Raw genomic sequence first — 19,962 nt, 5'->3', positions numbered from 1 at the left:
CCATGCGCGTAAGTAGAAATTGCGTAAGTGGGAAGCACCCTCTTAAAAACCTCTTCCTACTCTTCAGCTCTCTCTCTCTCTCTCTCTACACAACTCTCACTTCAACTAGAATTGAAGCTCCAGAGCCACCTGGAGTCTGGAGAATGTGCAGAAAAGCGGCCACTGCTGCTGCGCTACCGCACGTGTCAGCTGCTAGGCGGGGAGGCTGAGCAGCGGAAACAGAAGCCCTGCTGCGCCTCCAGTCTCTTTGGGACTTCCTCCGCCCTCACTGAAATCCTCTTTGGGCTCTGGAGAGGGTCTCCTTGTGAGCCACGAGGCCTCTCCCGTCGTTTCCTGGTTTGAATTTATTTCTTTGTTTGGCTGGTTGTTTCCCAGCACCGTGGACATATATGATTGTGCATAAGTGGGATGATGCCTATTATTATCACAGCCCTCAATTTGAATGAAGTCATGGTGGCAGAGAGCAAAAGAGAGGACAGGTTTTTAAACGGCAGTTTTAAACAACTGTAGAAGTTTGAACAAAGGAAACTTGGGGGGGTAATGATTTTAAACAATGGCAGAGGTTAGAGTAGAATGAGCAACGGGCAACACTGAGTGAGGGAAAGTGGCAGGGGAGCTGGCAAACGCAGAGACTGGCGCACAGCTTCTAGTAACAAAGCAAGATTTTCACCAGCATTTCTAAAGGTTGGAAGCAACTTTTTGAAATAGGGACTTTGTGTGGGTATAAGTAGCTATTGAGAAAAAATGTTACAGGACATCAAAGTTGTGGATATCACAGGCAATCAGATCAGGGTTACAGAAAGAGGTTGCAATCCTTTGTCTTGATTTCCTGAGTGGATAATTTCTGTTTACAGTTTCACAGCCTCTTATTCTGAAGCTTTGGCAATTTGAAAGGGGAGAGGAATGTTTTACAGGCATTTCTGATGAGCGATGTAGCAGTGTTCCACTAAAATGGGTTGCATTTCAGTGCTGAAAGCACACACTGATCTCTGGATGCTTCAACGCTGCTAGACAGATGCCCACACCTAAAGCAACTCAGCAACGAATAGAACGGTTTCAGACTCTGAATTGTAGGTGCAGTTGATAAACTTTTTTTTATTTAGTCAACAGAGAGAAGCCATGCACAAACAGTGGCATATATTAGTTATCCTCTACAGCTTGTAGCTGTGTATTACGTTTCAGTTTTAGAGTTATTCCAGAGTCCTTGTTAGCTCTCTGCAATATTAAAATAAGAAAAAAGGAACTGGGAAAGTGAGAAATGGCAACTCATGATCAGTGGGAGTAAGAAGCAAAATGATGTGTTTTCTTTCAGCTCTCCTCCCATACATTTGCTTCTGGGGACAGATCTAGTCCAAAAGAGGGCCAGACATGCAACCTACTGTCAGTTCAACTTATGCATGTCACTCTCTAATTTCAAAACGCCATTGGCTTTCAGGCAAATTCAAATTCCATAATTAGAACCCATGAATTTATCACTTGAGTGCCGATGTCCTTAACACAGGCTACTGAAACCTCATGACTGATTTGAGTCCCTTTAGGGCTTTACAAAATGTCTGCATCTTTCCTGAGAACCTTACACGATGGGAGCTCAATATTTTAACCATTTACTAAGCTTACGGCAAAAATAATTTTGCTCTTTGAACACATGGTGCATCTGAATAAAATTGTGTCCTGGGTGTCTTGACTGCCACTGAACAATTTAAATTTCAAAAGGCAAAACAACGGGGTAGCCATCCCAAAACCCATTTTAACAATGACATTAGATAAATAGAAAATACTTGGAAGTAACAAATAGGCTTAGGGGTAGAATAAGGATACGTGGCAGTAAATATTAAGGATTAGAAAAGAGGTTAGTAAATGAAAGGAGTTAATATTATTAGAAATATGAACTTGGAGAACTGTTATAAAGGTGATATAATAAAATTCAGTTAGAGGGGATTCGAGGAAGTCAGTCATCAATGTGATGAAAGTTGAATATTTGAAGAGACAATCTTTTTTTCTTGTGTGTTTAGTTTATTATAGTGTGGTGTGTTGTTGTTTTCTTTGTTGTGTAATTTGTCATGTTATTTTGTGATAAATGTTGAAAAGCAATAAAAATTTTTTTGGGAAAACCCAAAAACAATGACATTAGAAAATGCTAGTGACTGTGGCAGGTGGAGGGTGGGCCTGTTTACTGGGAAGATGCATGTTATGTGTAGGAATGCATCTCTGTGCACAGTGACACATCACAAACAGTACCACTTAGTGGAGGCTGAACCAATATTGGGGTAGCAAATGGGTTCTGCCCCCACAAAAAAACCCTTTACTGTTCCCTGAAATAAGTGAACAGAGTGATTTGATTACATGGGAGTAAATAAAATGGGGAACAAAATAAAATGAGGGCTAAATCTCCTTGGGGCGACTCCACTGCCTGGGGCAGGTTTTGCCCCCTATCACCTGTGTACCACACCGCAGCCTGTTTACTTTGATCCACATAATCCAATAAGAACCATTAGTAAAAATCCAGCCTCATTTACACACTAACACCTTGACTTCCATTTTTGGTGGAACACTAGAACCCAATGGAACCCTAGGAACTCATAACTTGCATGAATATCAAGCCATTTCAAAATGAACTTAGCATTCATGAACTACACTTTGAAACTTGAATAAGTAAATGTACCTTCTGCAGACTTTAAAGAAAATCTACAGGCACTGAGATTACTAAGGGAATAGGGCATATGACAGCCTCTGGAGTGCATTTTGAGTATGTGGTGGGTAGCTGGCGGTGAAGAACAGCAAAGCCTATTTGTCACTTACATTACAGTCTTACCAGCAACAAAAACAGGAAGCACAAATTTTGCCACTAACCTTATTTAAGATGAAGAATCTAATCAGCAGAAACAGCACACCAGACATCATACCAGATAACAATGGGGAGATAAACCAAGAAGCAACTGAATAAAAGCAAAACAAGAAGAAAAGATTGAAAATACATAATTTACAATTGTGCTAAAATCCTATGCAATGAAAATATTATAAGCTTTTGACAATGCACGTTTATTTTTTATTGATCCTGGATACTGCAAAAAAGTTGGCTTACAGGTTAGAAGAAAGAAGTGTGCGCCAACTCACAATCCTCCTGGAATTAGGCATGTTTAAGTCTCATTGATTTCAATGTGTTTTGTGCGAAATTGCATGAGAAGGGAATATTTTTAGCTGGATATTTAGCATATTTTTCCCTGAAAGGCTTACCAGCTGTTAAAGTGAAAGTAAAAAAGGACTTCCGGGGGCGGCGCGAACGGTAATGGCGGTCTCCTTCCACTCGTGAAGGAGAAGCTCCGCAGAAACGGGTCGTCCGCTACGGCAAAGCGGAGACCCCTGCTAGAAACCCACAGGTGGGGATAGCCTGTGGTCGTGGGACTCGGCGGGCGCCTGTAGCGCTCCTCCGCGACGTGAAGGGACCCCGTAAGGAGCTCCAGATCGTGTCGGGGGTGGCGCGGCGTTGTGAGTCGATCGCTCTTTTTGCGGAGTGATGCCGCTAAGCTGCTGCCGGTGAGCGCTGACCCTTTTCCTGGGACTATTCGGCTACAAACTTCAACCCGTAAGTGGGGGACTTTATTTGATTGATGAAGATAAATTTAAGAATTTGGCACACAAGCGGGAGACGCAACCAGGAAGTCCGTCTCCCGGGTTTTGTTTCAAGAACAAAGCAAAGACTCTTTAAAAACCCAAGCCCCAGACTTTGGGATAATTAAGTTGCAATCTCTCACATCAAGCTTTGAAGATCCCCTCTCAATTTTATTGAGGGGAGGAGGGTGAAAAAATCAGCTTTTTCCAGCCGATTCCTTTGAACTTCGGGACTGTAGAACATTGAATCCCTGGCTACTGAGCTGCCAGGGTTTGGAATTTGAAGGCTACTTTGGAACTGTTACTTTATATCTCGTACTTTGCTGAGACAACTTATCTTTGCCAAAGAGTAACTCTGTGGAAATTTAAGGAATTTAAGAGGAGCCTGAAGGTCTTTTATAAATTGGACACTGTTTAACGTCTAGAGGGAACTTTTAACTTTTATGAACTGCGACATTTCCGAGCTTTCCTGACTACAGTATCCCTCTAGTGGAATAATTTGGTTTGGCAACCTACTGGGGGAATTTTCCATCTGTTGATTTGGGGATTTCCATGAGAAAGACAGACTGTGAGAACGACCTTGACGCATAGATAAGAAGGGTTATGAGCGGAAGGACAAGATCAGCCAAAGCCAAAACACTGCAAACTACTTTAACTTCTCAGCTGCGCAGATCCTCTGTCCCCACAATCTCTGTGGCACAAGTGGAAGATATAGAACAACCTAGGCCGGAAGGAATGGCCTCAGGTGGGGACTTTACTTCAGTGTTAAATAAAATATTTGAAAAGTTGGAAGGTTTAAGTAAACAAGTCTCTGACCAGTCAGACAAGATAGACCAAAATACCGCAAGCATTAATAATTTGACTCAACAAGTAAACTTAAATGCACAAACTATTGGAAAGTTGGTGGAAGACACTACTGCAAACCGCAAAATTGCTGAAGAGGCAAAGCAGAAAGTTGAAGAAGTCCAGGGAGAAATCAAACCTATGCGCAAACAGATAGGAGAACACCAGGCACTGCTGTCTATGATCGAACTGAAAAATAAGGAAAACAATTTAAGGATCAGATCTGTACCGGAAATTGATAATGAAAATCTAATTGAGTACCTCACGAAGGAATTTACACAATCTTGGCCCTTGGAAGAAGAAAAGGACTTTAAAATTGTGAGCGCATTCAGACTGGGAAAGGGAGGGAGGAAGATTAAGTCGAGAGACTGTCTAATCTCCCTCAGAACGAGGGAGGAAAGAGACAAAATACTGAGTGCGCACTTCAAGACGCCATTAGAGATCCAAGAATCAAGGTTGGAAATCTATAAGGATATTCCTAAGCATTTGTTGGAGCTCAGAGGGAATTACGGTGATCTGGTGCAACTTCTGAGAAGCAACAGGATTATCTTCAGATGGGAATTCCCCCAAGGGATTTCCTTTACCTTCAGAGGGAAAAAAGTTAAAATCAAATCGGTGGAAGATAAAGACAAATTTTTGCACGACTACGGAGAAGACCTTCAGAAAGGGATTGAAGAGCCAAGCGATTCAGGATCGGGATCATCAAGTTTAATACCTGCACCTGGGGAATTGAAAGATCCTAAAGACACGCCACTTCTGGGAGCAACAGGAGGAAAATAACACCATCTTAACATGTCTCTGCAACTACTAAGTTGGAATACCAACGGTCTAAATTCCCCGGAAAAGAGGAAGAAGGTTTTTCATTTATTAAAAAAGGAACAATTGGACATAATCTGCTTGCAGGAAACACATGTGATTAGGCTGCATAGAAAAGTGTTAATTAACAAAAAATTAGGCCAAGAATTTATCTCATCAGACAAGGTTAAAAAGAGAGGTGTGGCAATTTATGCAAAAGAAAGCCTATCACCAAAGCTTCTCTTTAAAGATGAACAAGGAAGAATTTTGGCAATAGAAATCCAAACACAAGGAGAGAAATTTTTGATTTTAGGAATTTATGCACCAAATGAGGGGAAATCAGAGTTTTACAAGAAGTTGCATGAGATGTTGATGGACTTTATTGACTATAACAATATTATTATGATGGGAGACATGAATGGAGTGGTGTCTACGAACATGGATAAAGCACAAAGACAGACCATAACGAAAGAGGGCAGACTACCAAAAACCTTTTTCGAACTGACTGACAATATGGATTTGATTGATATCTGGAGGACCAAAAATCCCCTAGGTAGAGAGGGAACATTCTTTTCTGAAGCCAAAATGACATGGACAAGGATCGACCAAATTTGGACAACTAGAGGCCTGGCACCTAAAATAAAAAAGGTGGAAATCTGCCCAAAAACCTGCTCCGACCATAATGCGGTAAAGATGGAAATGAAACTAACACCTATCGGCTCCTTCAGATGGAGGATGAATGACACCTTACTAAGAAACCAAGATATCGTAAGGAAGGCCCAAAAGACTCTGAAAGACTATTTTGAAATTAATATGAGAACTACGGTTGAAAAAAGAACGGTTTGGGACGCAAGCAAAGCTGTCATGAGAGGGTTCTTGATTCAACAGAATGCAATAAAAAAGAGATCTCAAAATGAGAAGAAAATGAAAATTTTGGAAAAAATAAAACAAGGGGAGAAGAAGTTAAGAGTCAAACCAAACTCAAAAGAAATTTTAAGAGAGATTAAGTTATATCAGGTGCAATATATGAAATTGATTAATGAAGAAATAGAGTGGAAAATTAAACAAATGAGACAAAAGACTTTTGAGTCAGCTAATAAATGTGGGAAACTATTGGCGTGGCAACTGAAAAAAAGACAGAAGTTAAATACGATCACAAATCTTGAGATCAACGGAAAAAACATACAGAACCCCGAGGAGATTAGAAGGTGCTTTCAGAGATATTTTAAACAACTCTATACGCAAGGGCCGCAGAAAGAAACTGAGATAGACCAATTTTTAAGAACCAATGGATTACAAAAAATATCTTCAGAAAATAAATTAGAATTGAACCAGCAAATTACAGAACAAGAAATTGAAGGTGCCATTCAGAACATGCAACTGGGCAAATCTCCAGGACCGGACGGACTAACCTCCAAATACTACAGAACTTTGAAAGATCTCTTAATTCAACCATTAAAGGAGGTGTGTAATGAGATTTTGGAAGGGAAAAAGGCGCCTGAATCGTGGAAAGAAGCATACATCACATTGATACCCAAGACAGAAGCTGAAAAGACACAACTAAAGAACTACCGTCCCATCTCCCTTTTGAATGTGGATTACAAAATCTTTGCAGACATTTTAGCTAGCAGACTTAAAAAAGTATTAATGGAAGTAATACATAAGGACCAGGCAGGCTTTCTCCCAGGTAGACACCTGTCTGATAATACAAGAAATATAATTGACATTTTGGAGTTGTTGCAAAGGAATATCAACACGAAAGCTGTTTTAGTTTTTATCGATGCGGAGAAAGCCTTTGATAATATCTCTTGGAGTTTTATGAAGAAGAATTTGAAAGGGATGGGAGTGGGTCAGGGGTTTGAAAATGGTATAGGAGCAATATATTCAGAACAAAAAGCGAAATTGATTGTAAACAATGTGGTGACTGAAGACTTTAAGATAGAAAAAGGAACACGTCAGGGCTGCCCTATCTCTCCATTATTATTTATTTCGGTCCTGGAGGTGCTGCTAAACATGATAAGAGGGGACCGATTTGTAAAAGGCATTCAGGTCGGAGCCAAACAATATAAATTGAAAGCCTTTGCAGATGATTTGGTTTTAACTTTACAGGAGCCGGAATCCAGTATGAAAAGAGCTTTGGAATTGATTAAAGAATTTGGTCATGTGGCGGGATTTAGACTAAACAGGGTAAAAACTAAAGTATTAGAGAAGAATTTAACTCCAATGGAAAAGGATAGGTTTCAGAATGAAACAGGTTTAACGGTGGTTAAGAAAGTGAAATACCTAGGGATTAACATGACGGCGAAAAATTTGAACTTATTTAAAGAGAACTATGAGAAATGTTGGGCAGAAGTTAAAAAAGACTTAGAAATCTGGTCTAACTTGAAGCTTTCCTTGTTGGGTCGAATCGCAGCTATAAAAATGAATGTATTGCCTAAAATGCTATTTTTATTTCAATCCTTGCAAATTTTGGACAAGATGGATTGTTTCAAGAAGTGGCAGAGAGACATCTCTAGATTTGTCTGGCAGGGCAAGAAACCTAGAATTAAGTTTAAAATTTTAACTGATGCAAAAGAAAGAGGTGGATTTGCCCTGCCAGACCTTAAATTGTACTATGAATCAGCAGCATTCTGCTGGCTGAAAGACTGGCTGCTTCTTGAAAATACAGACATTTTGGATTTGGAAGGTTTTAATAATGTTTTTGGGTGGCATGCATATCTTTGGTACGACAAGGTTAAAGCTCATAAGGCATTCAAAAACCATATTGTCAGAAAATCTTTGTTTAATGTCTGGATAAGATATAAAGACTTGCTGGAAAGTAAAACCCCAAGGTGGTTGTCACCTATGGAAGCTAAGGCTCAGAAAAAGCTCAATATGGAGGCTAAATGGCCAAAATATTGGGAAATTTTAGAACAAGAAGGTGACAGATTGAAACTGCAGAGTTTTGAAAAATTAAAAGACAAAGTGCGAGATTGGCTTCATTACTATCAAATAAGAGAGGCCTATAATTTGGACAGAAAAATTGGCTTCCAGGTGGATAAATCGAAATTGGAAACAGAACTGTTAGAACCAAAAACTAAGATTTTGTCAAAGATGTATAACTTGCTGTTGAAATGGAACACGCAGGATGAAACGGTCAAATCAGCAATGATCAAATGGGCGCAGGATCTAGGTCATAATATTATGTTTGCTGATTGGGAGCAGTTGTGGACCACCGGTATGAAATTTACGGCATGTATTGCCTTAAAGGAGAACATTATGAAAATGATCTACAGGTGGTACATGACCCCAGTCAAGCTTGCTAAAATCTATCATCTGCCTGACAATAAATGTTGGAAATGTAAAGAAGCTGAGGGAACATTCTTTCACCTCTGGTGGACTTGCCCAAGAGTTAAGGCTTACTGGGAAATGATATATAATGAACTTAAGAAAGTACTTAAAAGTACCTTCCCCAAGAAACCAGAGGCCTTTCTCTTGGGCATAGTTGGCCAATGGGTGTCAAAGAAAGACAGAACATTCTTTATGTATGCAACAACAGCAGCAAGAATACTTTTGGCTAAATATTGGAAGACACAGGATCTACCCACCGTGGAGGAATGGCAGACGCAAGTGATAGACTACATGGAGATGGCTGAAATGACTGGCAGAATCCGTGACCAGGGAGAAGAATCGATGGAACAGGACTGGAAAAAGTTTAAGGACTATTTACAAAAACACTGTAAAATCTCTGAGTGTCAATAGGATGTGGGAAGTAAAAGTAACAGGGTTTGTGTGACCTTGGCCAAAGGTGTGTGAAAAGAAGAATTTAAGAAAAAAGGATAAGGGGTTATGAACAGAACAATATTATGTCATATTTTATAAGATGAGGTACGGATTAAAAAAAAAAATGGAAAATGGGGACATAATAATTAGAATATAACATTAAGTATGGTTGAAACAAGGTTTTGAATTTGCTGAATCTGATTGGAGTAAAGTGGAACACAAAAAAGGGGGATGTGAGGAGGTCAAGACAGAGGGGTATCGAACTTTACAAATTTAAGAAAGAGTGTTTTTCCTTTTTCTGCTTTTTACTTTTCTTCTTTCATTTTTTTCTCTTTTTTCTGTCATATATTGTTGTTTTTCTTGAACTTTATGTATGGAAATGATACATTTTGAAATGATGAATTCTTTGTTTTCTAAAACTTTAATAAATATGTATTTAAAAAAAAAAAATAAAGTGAAAGTAAAAAAAATGCATCTCCTCACCCACTCACCCATCCCTCAATGTCTATTTTGAAAAATAAAAATAAAAATTTATAGAAGCTAGACAGTGATGATAGAAAAATCATTCAACTCAGTACTGGGATACTCTATAGATGACGTTGGCATTTAAGAGAGAACTGAGCATTTTTGCAAGTCCCAAACTACACAAGGGAGTTACAAAAGTTTAATTTGTAAGAAAAGCTCAAGTTTTTAAGAATGACTGCTATCATGCCTGTTCTGTATGTCTTTTAAAATACAAAGAACATTCTGCTGAACGCAGTAGGAAAACCCATGGTTATGCCCCTAATGATGGTCTAACAACAGCACAGAGTACTTTGGAACATCACAGCTTCAGATGTCATTTAAATTTGTGTTATTTTTCAACACAAATACACTGAATTAAAAATAAAGAAATTCTACTTTAGGTCAGCTCTGGAGAGATTAAGAAATGTGCAAGTCCCCAACAAGCATGCACAGCACATTAAGCTTTGAAATATTAGCTGTGATCACTTTAATTAGAAATGTAAAGCTATCAATTCTCACATAAATTTAAAAACCGAGAAATAAAACAGACATGAAACCAGAGCTTGACTTCCAGTGGTCCCAGGAAAGCAGCCATAACAACTCTGTTATCTCTCTCCATGTCAGTATTTAAAGTGCACATGAGCTCAGTTCAGACTTCACGGAACCTGATTTCCAAAATGGACTTTGGGGCACTTGCATGCTTCTTCCTCCCTTCTGTGATTTGATATGGTTTAACCATAATTAACCTCAGTTCAGATACTGTGGTATCAGAACTGCTTGAAACTATGCTGTAAAACCATGACTTGAAGAGGGATTCTACTTCAGCCATCTGAATTAGGGCTAACTAGGATTACAGGAATGGGAAGAATCAGGGGAGATCTCCAAATCTGGTTTAGAAATCAGATCCCAGGGCATGTGAGATACAGTGGTACCTCGGGTTACATACGCTTCAGGTTACAGACTCCGCTAACCCAGAGATACTACCTCGGGTTAAGAACTTTGCTTCAGGATGAGAACAGAAATCGTGCTCCGGCAGCGCAGGAGGCCCCATTAGCTAAAGTGGTGCTTCAGGTTAAGAACAGTTTCAGGTTAAGAACGGACCTCCGGAACGAATTAAGTACTTAACCCGAGGTACCACTGTAATGTGTGTCATTTCCAGAGATAAAACTTTTTTTCTTTTTTATTTTGTCACAGCCCAACCCTTTGTTGTGAAAGAATGTCATCATACTACAGAAACAGAGACTGCCATGAGCTCAGCCTCTTTCCCTAATACGTTTATTCTGGGTCTAATCAACCTGTAATTTGCTATTATGTCCAAACTGGCCAATTACACTGGCCAGGGAGCCCTGCAAACCAGGATATCAAACTAAGGTTTGCAAAATCATTTGGCTAACAAAAGTATAGCAAAATTGTAAGATCATGTTTCTATAATGCTATTTTCGGTCAATGCATGTTTGAGCACAAACCTTCACAGATAAAAGGAAATGTCAATTACCAATCTTGACAAGCTCCATCCATTGAACTCCTTTTGTGCCGATTGCAACTAATGAGAATCCAATAGTGGCGCCGACAATGCAGTGAGTTCCAGAGATTGGGAGCTTCAAGAACGATGCTATCAGCTGCCAAACAGCAGAGCCTAAAAGTTAAAGCGGGGACAAAATAATTAGTATAAACATTAATGGCCAAACACTTATGTTAGCATTCTTGTTTGAGGGCACACCAACCCAGTCTTTCGGCATATTTTTGCTCGTAGACAGTCACAAAACATTTCTGGAAAGGATTACAGAGCTCAAGTACAAGCTTTCTCCAACACTGCTTCTATTTATTTTGCATTACAAATCGTATTCCTAATAGATTTAAACTGCATAGAGGCCACAATGCTTCTTTTGCCTTAATGAACCTCTGCCCTATTTAACGCATGTTAGCCCAGTACTGCAGCAGAATAATGGTTTTTTTGCTACACTGTCATTTGCAGCCTATCCATTCACCTCCTCTTCACTACATTCTAAGCTTTCAATCTCCAAAACAGGACAAGGATTAGCAATTTAGAAACCTGGACTAGTAGAATTCTAAGGTGCCTGGATAGTCTTGCAAGTGAAGGAATACGCACAAGTCCTTTAGAGAAAGAGCAAGCTATCAAAACTGGTGAAGTTTCCAACGGCCGTCTACAATCTTAACAATCTTTATTTGTTCTGTTTTGAACAATATGCACAGACAAAGAAAATGGAAAATGATTTCATGTAATTTTATATTTTCACTTCCTGTTTAATTTTTAAAAGAACGCAAAATTTATATTCCCCATTAGGGTCAAACCAAAGTTTTGGGGAGCTTTTTTAATGTATCAAGTTCTCCTTTGGCACCAAAGTACCTTTAGCTGGAGAGATGTTAATAATTCGGACTATATAACTGAACTTTTCAGAAATTTAGCCAAGAAAACTGCTTTATTAGTAAGATTTATCCACTCCTCTCAGTACTAGCTCTGCATCATCCCTGTCAAGAGCATCAGAGTGCATAAAATCTGGAGTGGGAAATTTACCAGTCTGTTAAAAGGGCATGAATGTATGCTGGAGTTGTGCTCTTTAAACAAGAGGATATTGGTCCAGATGTTAGCTTCCTGGGAGACTGTATTTTTATAAGATATAATTTATTATCTATAGCACATCCGCCCCCCAAAAATCATAGAATGCCACAATATATTGAAAAATACACACACCCCAATCTTGCCACATGCCCCTCAAACATTAATAACAGTAGATGCAAATGATAAAAAAAAACCTTCACAGTTTATGACCTACCAAGATGAACAGAGCCCACCAGCTAGGATGGTGAAGCTCTTGTTTGCTGCATGCCCAGGACTGTAGGAACAGGAGGTTTGTCAAGCGCTAGGCAAGCTAAAATGTATGTATGGGAAGCTGAAGCTGAAGTTGTGCTTTAACAGATTCGGCAGGACTGTCAAGCACCTGTAGACGTAGGTGCCAGCTTCAAAGTGTGAGGCCCTCAGCGTCCGGTTCCTAATGAAGTTCCCGCTGAGGCTTGCCAAATTAATTCTCCACAAAGCGGCACAGTGCAAGTTGCCGTTGCATGTACAGCGCAGAGCAAGATTTATTACTTTATAAGCGGCAAAGCTCTTACCCAATTTCCCTTCCAGAAGAGCCTATCTATTCTGCTTTTAAGAGCAAGCCATTAGCACCACATACAACTTCCTTTAGGAAGCCAATGAATAAAACTACCGTATTTTTCCCTCTATAACACGCAGATTTTTTCTCCTAAAAAGGAAGGGGAAATGTCTGTGCGTGTTATTGAGCGAATGTGTGGTCCCTGGAGCCAAATGGCAAAAAAAATCAGGCAAAAATCAAATCGCGCGTCTCGGAGAAGGGAAACCTGAAAAGAGGAAGTGGCTGCTTTCCTGCATTCTGCCTCAGGGTCTTACTGCCCACCCTCCTCTGTTTCCTTGCTGTGTTTGCTCAAACGGAACAAAGAGCAGGGAAAGCCCCTCCCCTCCAGGCAAGCAGAGTGTCGTCTCTGTGCTTCGGTGCTGCTGAAAACATGCAGGAGGGAGAGAGAGCTGGCTGGCTTGGGTGGGTAGGTGAGGGAAAACTTTTGCCTTCCTTTCCTCCCTCCCGTTATACCCCTCTCCTGCATTCTTAGCCAGCTGCTTCTCTGCACACCCCTCTCGTGCTCCTTGTCCATTCTGTATTTTTCCTTCCTTCCCCACTTAAAATGTGGTTAAAAAGCATGGATCCACATGGATCCTCAGGATCTTTGCATTGGGTCACCCCAAATTCACCATCAGATCACATAGCATGTCCATGGCTACAGCCTGCCCCCCAAAAATCACACACGCACTGTTGCCTGGGGCTGCAATGGTGCAAAAATGTGGTTAAAAAGCATGGATCCACATGGATCCTCAGGATCTTTGCATTGGGTCACCCCAAATTCACCATCAGATCACATAGCATGTCCATGGCTACAGCCTGCCCCCCCCCCAAATCACGCACCCACTGTTGCCTGGGGCTGCAATGGTGCAAAAACGTGGTTACAAAACATGGATCCTCAGGATCTTTGCATTGGGTCACCCCAAATTCACCATCAGAGCACATAGCATGTCCATGGCTACAGCCTGCCCCCCCCAAAATCACACACCCACTGTTGCCTGGGGCTGCAATGGTGCAAAAACGTGGTTACAAAGCATGGATCCACAGGGATTCTCAGGATTTTTGCATTGGGTCACCCCAAATTCACCATCAGATCACATGTCTGTGGCCACAGCATGAAGCACAAAAATGATACATCCACTGTTTCATTCAGAATGTTTTTTCCCTTGTTTTCCTCCTCTAAAAACGATGTGCGTGTTATGGTCAGGTGCGTGTTATCGAGCGAAAAATACGGTAATTCTTTCCTGGCGCTCCGTTCCTAAACTACTGACTTTTCTATTCCTAGCTGAGGCCTACCTTCCAAGCCACAAAGTGAAGCCACCTGCTGCGTAATTTAGGCCTCTGATTGACTTGTTTTAGGCTAAGAATAGCCTAACTAAGCAACCCTGAGCCCTACAAGAGGAATGCATTCCAAAAGGGAGACACATGGATGGACTGGTTTAAAAGTTCCCCTTGGAAGCCACAGATCTTAGATTCTTCAATGAAGCAGTGCTAAAAAATTGTGGATCTCAAACATGCAGCGAAGCTGAAACTAGGTAGAAAATATTTACTGCTGTTATGAGTGCGGATTTGCTTATGATCAGCTATCCAACACTGACTCAGCTCTGCCTTTTTTCAAATAATCCACATGCTGCCTTGAGATGAGATGGGCAGTTCTCTTCACGAGCACAGGACAATGCATACACAAGTGCACCTTAAATTGTCACCTGGCCAGAATGATAGAAAGTTTTTTCAGTATTACTAAATGCACAAGTTAACAGACTGCATGCCTCTGTATTTCCAGTTAGGAATGCTTGTGTTGGGCATTTGAATGATCATTGTGCGGTGGGGCGGGGACGGCAGAATATACCTGCATGTGTGCACTCATTGCCTTTTACAAGGTTGTGAAACAATGAAAAGGAACATTTTTGTATTCACAGAATATCTGAGACCAAATCTACACATAGACCTGGTTCGTACATCACAATAAGCCATAGTTAAAATAAACTGTGGTTGAATGTAAAAAAGCTATAGTCTAGCTTGTTATGTAACCCAAACTCGATCCCATAGTTCATTTTCCTTCAAACCTTGAGCGTAAGTCAGGATTTGTTCTTTGTGGTTTATTTGGAGAGAAACATACCAGGTTCAGACAGCACAAGTCATACCATTACTTGATTATCAGCAGTGCAGCAGCAGGACAAATAGAGCAAAGTGCCCACAATTTCAACAGTGTGCACCAGCATGCTTAATAATAATAATAATAATACAGTAATAAATTACTTACACCTTGCCCATCTGACTGGCTTGCCCCAGTTACTCCACCATAATAAAAACACAGCAAAACATCAAACGTTAAAAACTACCCAATACAGGGATGTGCGAACCTGGTCATACTCAACAAAGTGGCCAAACAACGTTTGACTGGTTGGATCTCCTGTACTCCAATCCCAGTAAAATCTCAGGATTATCCAGTTATTTTTTAAAAAGTAGAGAAAATAAGTTTGGTTGCCTATCGTGACCAACAGGTGACCATCAGAAATGAGCTGAACTCAGGCTCTGAGCATGTGCAGATTGCATTTCCCTCCAAATATTAATGAGAAACTGCAGTCTCCAACAGCCGTTCACGTTTGAAATTAAGGGCTAGGACTAGTAGGTGACTGTACATCTTGCGTACACACAAGCCCCAAAATTCTATGTTGAAACTAGACACAGTTTCTTAGAAACTATGCAATTTTTTTTCACAATTCTTTCTCCACCCACTCCACCCTGTTTTCTTGCTACACACTTAGGATGGAGGAATGTGGTGCTTATGCACCCGCGCTCAGTCTAGGAATTTGTTTTTATTATTATTATTATTATTTGTTTTCAATACCACACAAAAATCCATTCCAGCGTTTCTACCTAACCAGCTCACCAAACAAAACTTGTTCCTTGAAAATCTGCAGAAGCTGGCCGACTGGGTGGTATTTGGAATGTATTTGTAGGGTCAGGGCTAGAGACTGCAGTTGCAAAGGCTCTTAAAGCTATTGCTGCCAAGTTCCAGGGGAACGGTGAAGCTGGGGAAGGGTGCAAAAGAGGCTCACTGAGGGGAGTAGCTTTGCACATGGATCAAGGAGAGGGAGACACAATCAACTTGATACTGAGAGGGGACAGAAAATGGTGTGGTCATATGCCCTGCCCCCTCAGCTTGCCAGTAAAATGTGCAGGATTCCCCCAATGGAAAGTGCAGGGAAAGGGAATCCGAACAATAGGACAGGAACTCACTTTTCCGAAAACCACACTTCAAGTTTTTCTGGCGAGGGGTGGTACCCTCAGGTGAGGGACACATTGTGCTCCTTCTGGGGTAGTTTGTCCCGCTTTGGTCCCCACCCTGCACTCACCTCTCACCTGTGGCTCTTAGAAGCTATCAGTATGTGGCCACACCCTGGGGATGGCTTCAACGGGCCAGCAAGCCAGGTGAGGATAGCTGATGGGTCTTAAACCCTTGGTGAGTTAGGGACTTCCCCTGCATGCAAAGACAGGCTCCGGTGGATTGAGCGGACGAGACCAATAGCAGGCCCAAAGGTCAAGAAGGTGGTTTCTGCACATGCTGTAGAGGGAAGTGAGGGGCAGATGGGGCTCGTCAACCTAGGAGCCCATCTAGGAGAAGGAAAAATCAGATCCTCAGCCTCCGCTGCCTTGTGGGATATCTTCAGGAGAAGAAAAGGCTAAGGAGTAAACCCTACACAAATCAGGTGTGGAGTCCCTAAGATGGTTGGATGGCACCTTGTACGCCTCATTCCGACAACTCCTGCAGCCAAGCAGGTGTCAAATGTACTGCTCTGCTTTCCTTTGGACCACATCAGCAAGGCTGAGAGGGTGGTCTTGTTGTCTGGGCAGTCCAGGACCTCCATCCACAAAGCCCAGGATCACAGTTTCACTAGTTATTATGTGCATGTGCTATTGAGTGTGATGTAGCCAGGGCTTGTTTTCAGTCAGAACTCAGCTCTCAGGTGGGCGCCACTGCCATTATAAGAGAACAAGAGAGGCATTCATGGTGAGTTCTGGCACCTCTTTTTCTAGAATAATAATAATAATAATAATAATAATAATAATAATAATAATTTATTACTTGTACCCCACCCATCTGACTGGGCTGCCCCAGCCACTCTGGACAGCTTAGGCAATATTATTTCCCTGCATCTATGTTGGGTGTCCATAATCTTGTGAGATTTGGTGGAGCCAATCAGAAGCAGAGCAAGCAATATTGACAGTTAGCTACCAGCACAAGGTCTTCTCTATAAACAGGAAGAGAAAAAATGCACTTGTACAGAAGAATCTAGGACTTGCAATTTGAGAGACAGAAAGCGTATCATCCCGCGTGACAGCAGCTCTCAAGAACTATATCCCGGTGTTCATTTTGGCATTCTCTGTGCACAGCAAGGAGTCAAGAGGATGTGACATCTGACTAGCAGGAGAAAGGAAGGTGAGAACATCCTAATAACCAGTGAAACTGTGATCCGAGGCACAGTGGGAGCCAATCCTGATAAGGATTTACATATGCAAACCAATGAGCCAGTTCAGATGAATATTACTTCAGCTTACTAAGCAGAAATGTGCACAAGTCTTTTAGCAGCAATAGCTCCTCATTTCATCTGAACTGGGAAAATACGGGTCCCAGCTTCAGAACAAGCCAGGATGGTAAAACCAACTTCAAACAGTGGTTTATCTTGACGTGTTCTAACCAAAGATTCTCATTTCAGACAAAACAGCAAACTATGGATAACAGAGGCTTCTTGGTTTTTCTGTAGTTTGAGCAAAGGGGCTGCCTGTGTGGGCAAAAGACCCACACATATCTCAGCTTAATAAGCTGATATATGATCATCCGATATTAGTAAGGCCTTTGGTTTCTGGAGTGTATACAAGAACTGACGCTAGATCCCAGGGACAAAGAGTAGGATCTAATGGACTTTTCAATCAAGTGTGCATAATTAACATACAAACTTGCCATACTGTCTGGTTATAAATGCAAACGAAACAGCTAGAAATTTAAAGAAAAAAACCTGTTCTGTCATCCTATTAAGATCATTCTTTTTAAAACTGCACAATCGTGTCATCTTTCTCTGTTCTTGCACACAATTTTAACACCCATGTCAAAATAAACGCACGCATTTATTTTAATAGTTTGGTCTTATATGCAGTACAACGCACATGGTATATTTCTACTGAAGTAATAAAAGGCTAGCAGCCTTATTAAGAACTGAAGCAGATGTAAGCATCCCCAATCCTTTAAACTTGGTTAATAAAGAAGAAGCAAAGGGCATGAAAGTTCCCTCTCACCATGAAGGCACTGATTTTATTTGTAGCCCACGCTAACCAGATTCTTTTAGTTATCTCTAAAGCCTCGTTTGATATTCTGTTTAAGATGAACCTGGTTAGAATAATCTTCAGTCATTTGTGGTACCAATGGGGGGGGGGGAGCTGGTGGAATTTGTACAGGGGGTGAGAGGGATCACCAGGTCCCAGATTCTTAAGCACGGTTGAGAGTTCAGCAGTGAAACATCTATATAGGGTAGATTCTACCCTGGCAGTTTCAAACAATAGCAAAAAGCAAATTTGCACATTCAGAAATATTAGTGTCTAAGACTCAAGCTGCTGTATTACTGTTTGTCAAAAGGCTTTGGTCACATTTCTTAACAGGGCTGGAAAAGCACAAAACTGCTTGAAGAAACTGACATTGAATATAAAACAAAAGTTACTCACCAACCATTGCGCTGACTTCTCCTGCCATCAGTAGTTCCACAGTGCTGTTGTACAGGTTCACATCAATGATACCTTTACGAATCGTTTCGCCTACTTTTGCTCCTAGTAACACTGAGCCAGTCGTTTCAAAAATTGAAGCAAGAATGCAGGCCTGGCGCAAAGTAACCACACCAGAGCCCACGGCAGTACCAAAAGAATTGGCAACATCATTTGCCCCAACCGAGAATGCCAAAATAAAAGCAATTATAAAACCGACAATAACCATCCACAGGTATTCCTCCATGTTTCTCCGGGTTCCCTTTCGCCTTCTGCAAGTGTTTAACCAGACAAAGCTGTAGGGTACCAGGACAGATTTGTAAAGCAGATTTCTTGCACACAATGAGTTCTCTCTGGAAAGTGCTGTGCAGTGTTGGAGCGTGAAGAAACTGCTAACTGGTGATTTTCAAGCTACTGTCAATACTGTTTGTTTGGCTGGATTCAGTCACCAGTGAAACCCATTCCATATTTTGCTTCAGTAGTGTTAAAGCTGCGATGACCTCTCCTGTAAAAGATAATTTTTTGAGGATAAAACACAACAGATTTACAAGTGGTTAAAATCAACTGATGATATTGCGGAATGACATGTAACACTCACAACGATAAATGCACACAAGACTATCAGAGTCAGTTTAAAAGTAACTCAGAATCAGGGGTGGCAGAAAGTAGACCACAGTCCTCCTGCCTGTTGGTTACTGAGATACTTTCAAGAAATGCTTCAATCTAAAGAGCAATCCTTGCACCAGTCGACCAATGAACTCATGCTTTTATTTTATTTTATTTTATTTTATTTTATTTTACTTTATTTTACTTTATTTTGTTTTGTTTTTTAAAGCAAGAATACCTGGTCACAATCAGTCAAAGCACAATTGAAAAAGTTGTTGAAAAGATATTGAGTTGGATCCAAAGAAAAGTTCACATACACCGACTTTCCTACTGTCTTTCAACACTCCCCAAAAAACCTCTCCTGAGGATGAGGATGTACAGAGCAACACGTCCTTCTCTGCCCTTCCTGTAGAGTTTACATCCAGAGATATCTGTCTCCTACTGGTTCTCTCTGCTCCACCAGGCTTCTGTAATCCCAACTATATCAATGCCACCTTTTAAACCAAGCACTACAGTTCACCCGTCTTAGCTTGGGAGCTTCTAGCATTAGCATATAAACACTTGCACAGAGTCTCTCTCTTGAAGTGTCTTTGGTGCTTGCATTTTGATTTGTGGCGCTTTGGCTTCTCTGAATTGCTGTCCTGCGCCCTGGCACTCACAGTGCTGAGTTCGCTGCCACCCCATTTACCGTATTTTTCGCTCCATAGGGCGCACCGGACCATAGGGCGCACCTAGTTTTTAGGGGGGGAAATAAAGGGGGGAAATTATTTCCCTCCCCAGCCCCAAAGAGCAAAGAAGCTAACTCCCGCCGGGCTCTGAAGGCTTGCAGATAGCTGACCGAAGCCTGGAGAGCGAGAGGGGTCGGTGCGCACCGACCCCTCTCGCTCTCCAGGCTTCAGCGAAAGCCTGCATTCGCTCCATAGGACGCACA

General features: G+C 41.2%; 1 protein-coding gene across 15 annotated transcripts in view; it reads right to left on the bottom strand.

Annotated features, from left to right (window-relative positions):
- SLC20A2 (solute carrier family 20 member 2) overlaps nucleotides 1–19,962 on the bottom strand; it is a 95,888-nt gene that overhangs the window by 31,815 nt on the left and 44,111 nt on the right. For 14 of the 15 annotated variants that reach the window (XR_014541007.1, XR_014541008.1, XR_014541009.1 and 11 more), the window contains exons 2-4: nucleotides 18,390–18,930; nucleotides 11,009–11,149; nucleotides 2,851–2,936 (exon numbers count right to left, since the gene is read on the bottom strand). Coding sequence is in view for 12 of the 15 variants with exons in the window: in XM_083582917.1 (XP_083439043.1) it covers nucleotides 2,851–2,936; nucleotides 11,009–11,149; nucleotides 18,390–18,672 (510 nt within the window). In the remaining 3 variants the exon portion in view is untranslated. The remainder of the gene's footprint in view (nucleotides 1–2,850; nucleotides 2,937–11,008; nucleotides 11,150–18,389; nucleotides 18,931–19,962) is intronic. The other variant, XM_083582923.1, reaches the window with a different exon arrangement.

Source organism: Podarcis filfolensis, assembly GCF_964270895.1.
Source record: "Podarcis filfolensis genome assembly, chromosome: 13".
In the NCBI taxonomy this organism is placed as follows: Eukaryota; Metazoa; Chordata; class Lepidosauria; order Squamata; family Lacertidae; genus Podarcis; species Podarcis filfolensis.
This window is presented reverse-complemented; position numbering and strand designations above follow the sequence as displayed.